The 2,884-nt window shown below is 55.5% G+C and overlaps 2 protein-coding genes across 2 annotated transcripts in view; one reads left to right on the forward strand and one right to left on the reverse strand.

Annotated features, from left to right (window-relative positions):
- GABRA4 (gamma-aminobutyric acid type A receptor subunit alpha4) overlaps window positions 1–2,867 on the reverse strand; it is a 68,653-nt gene extending 65,786 nt beyond the window's left edge. Inside the window, exons 1-2 of the mRNA XM_006141460.2 lie at window positions 2,514–2,867; window positions 2,028–2,146 (exon numbers count right to left, since the gene is read on the reverse strand). Of these exons, the coding sequence (XP_006141522.2) occupies window positions 2,028–2,146; window positions 2,514–2,599 (205 nt within the window). The 5' untranslated portion in view covers window positions 2,600–2,867. The remainder of the gene's footprint in view (window positions 1–2,027; window positions 2,147–2,513) is intronic.
- Window positions 2,609–2,884, forward strand: part of LOC114009619 (uncharacterized) — a 1,540-nt gene continuing 1,264 nt past the window's right edge. Inside the window, exon 1 of the mRNA XM_027775581.1 lies at window positions 2,609–2,850. Coding sequence (XP_027631382.1) covers window positions 2,609–2,850 — 242 coding nt within the window. The remainder of the gene's footprint in view (window positions 2,851–2,884) is intronic.

Genomic DNA, 2,884 nt, shown 5'->3' on the forward strand with positions numbered 1-2,884 from the left:
GCTGAGTTACGCTGGCATTACAACCAGCCGGGCAGTTGTTTTAACCTTCAGCACGTAGGACCATGGAGGACTAAACCGTATCGTCCCAGTTAGAACTTCCTGCCTTTCTGTATGCTCAGACACACCAACTCTCCAATGAATATTTAAACCACGTGTGATTTCGATTTTTTTTTTTTTCTTCCCTGGAAATGTCAAGCCTAAAACCTTTCTGGGCAGATACATCCTCGGGTATCAATATAATACCGTCTTAAATGGTATCACATCCTCTGAAACGTTCTCTACAGAACTATTTCTGATCTAAAGGCTCATTTCCCAGTCATTTATGAAAGACAGTGCGTTGACGAATAATTCGCTTCCGTAATGAAGTCTATTCACATTGGCATGACAGCCAATGCAGTGCGGGCAGCCTGTCTCTGGAGAGGCCCTGGGGAAAGAACGAGGAGAGACATGTCCTTGTCCCCCATCCGGATCCCTGTCAGGCGCAAACACTGACCTCCCGCCCTCGTGGCTTCTCGTGATCTTGACAGAACCCAGAAGAAAATGGTCTGGAATTCAGAAGAATTCCACGTGCAGGCCCAGGTATGAGTCACTTTCCCTTCCTAGTCTTCAGAGACCCCCTCTGGTAAACGAGAACACGGGACTAGAGACCTCCGAAGGCCTGTCAGGCTCTGCCCTCTCCACCTGTATTTTATCTTTAACCATCTTCTGGAAGCAGGGACGGCAGCCCTCCTACTCCGGCCTAGTGGCTTCCTGTCCCCCACACTGCCGCTGTCCCCATTCTTCCATATCTCACCTCCTTTTCACCCTCAAAGGAAGCATGCGAGCCCTCCACTCTTCTAATAATACGGGACACTCATCACATGGTGTCCGATGCCACCCCAAACTGCACCGGCTTGTCCTCAACCGGTCCACGCTCGCGTCCTGATCCTGCCACCGCCTAACTGTGCACTCGGAGCGGTTCCCGCTGCCTCATCTGTAAAGCAGGGGTGTGACGCTTTCTCCCAGGGTTGCTACGGGGTTGACCAGAGGAATGCCTGCAAAAGGCATGGTGTTTATGACAGTTCGGTAAGTGCCACGTGAGTGACAGTCATCACTGCGACTCCCATGGGAGCACAAGCCCCTTTGGGATAGACTATCTCGTTCACCTCATCTGCTGAAAGACAGCCAGGGCCGTGGACTGGAGAAGCACAAAAGCCCCGGCCTTTGGAGGCAGGAGCCTGGGTCGTCCTGTGAGTGGGACTCCAGCATGTCACTGACCTGTCCTCACGGAACTGGACAGGGACGCTGTTTGAGGTTCCGAATTATATTCCAAGATTTCTGTGAAGCTAGTGCTTCCTGCAAAGCTTGCCACCTCGTCATTATATATGCAAAGGGGATATGAATATGGAAGAGCAACAGCGCATTGATGGATGTGCCTCCATTAAGCCTTTCTTAAGTATTTTGTAGGAAAAAAAAAAAGAAGGAAACCGGAAACACCTCTGACTCCAAAGTCTTAGGAGAAAAGCAAACGCCATCTCCCCAAAGAAAAAAATCCTTCCTGCCGGAGAAAAGACAAGAAGCACTGGGCTCTCCCTCGGTGGCCCAGATTCACGTCCTAGGTAGAACACCCACCCGAGGTTCTGGCAGAGGGACAGACGCGTGGGAGGACAGGGGACTTCGGTGCAACCTGCTCTGAGCAAAGCCAAAGCCGCCAGGTTCAGGGAACTCCGCTCTCAGGACGCAGCCGCAGGGCAGCTGAGCCCCGAGTTTCCATTTTTGACTCTCCCCTTCAGCCTCCCCCACCCAGCAGTCAGGTCGCGGGAGGTAATTAGTGTGGGGGAGAGGCGAAGCTTCTGTGGGGGCAGGGATGGGAAAGGACAGGTGGGGGCGGTCTTCTTCTTGTCATAGGTCTCACCAAGAGACGAGAGAGGGGAGAGAGATTTTTTTTTTTCATTTTTGCACGTGAGGCATACCGAACGATATTCCCACAGACAGGCAGACCGAGAGAGGGACGGACAGAGCACTCGCGCGTTTGAGATCGTTCATACCCCCAAATCCAGGACGCAGCCTGTTGTCATAACCATCGAGCAAACTGTCCAGGATGCGGGTAAAATTTTCCGGGCACAATTTCTCCTCCTTTTCGTTCTGTCCTGGGGATTCGTGTAAACTGCAAGCGCAAAACACGGAGGCGGAGGAGATTATTTTAAGAAAGGATCAGCGAACAGGTGGAAACAGGTTTCTCTTCTAGGAAAAAAAAGCCCTGCCCCGAGCGTCAGGAGGCAGGGCTGGGGACTGGGGTGCAGAGGCCAGCAATGACCAGAAAAAGCGCACCCCCGGGCACATGCACCCCTGTACCCAAGCGCTTCTTGCACCAGGCGCCCCTCGTGCTCTCCGCGTCTACGCGGTCACAGATCTTAAAGAGGAGATGGGAAGCTTTGGCTACCCGGGAAGACCAGGAGGCCTCGCGGGGTCGGGAACTGGCAACTTCTCCACCTCCCCTCGCCCCCCTCCCCCCAGCACCCCAGAGAACTGACCAAGTCGCCAGGCACAGGACGCGCAGGAGGGCGAGACTGGCCCCGAAGGACAACACGGTCGCGGGTACCTTGGTGACAGAGCCCATCTCTGCAACATGCCATACTTCACGCCTGTTCACGTCTCCAGGCTCTCCAGATGCCCCGGGCAGGGTGCGAGGACCGGGCAGAGCGGCTCCGCGGCGTGCGCACACTCGCGCTCACACTCGCCCGCGCTCCCAGCCCGAGCCGCGGTGGGCGTGTGTGTGCACGCGGGCCCGGGGAGGCGGGACCTGCTCTGCTCGCCCCCTGCCGCGCTCGGCGATCAGCGTGTGGAGCTATGTAGACGCCACACCCTTTCGTGCCCGCACCCGGCAGGCTCCGTGCCGAGCACC

Source organism: Tupaia chinensis, unplaced genomic scaffold (genome assembly GCF_000334495.1).
Source record: "Tupaia chinensis unplaced genomic scaffold, TupChi_1.0 Scaffold000054_1, whole genome shotgun sequence".
NCBI lineage: Eukaryota > Metazoa > Chordata > Mammalia > Scandentia > Tupaiidae > Tupaia > Tupaia belangeri.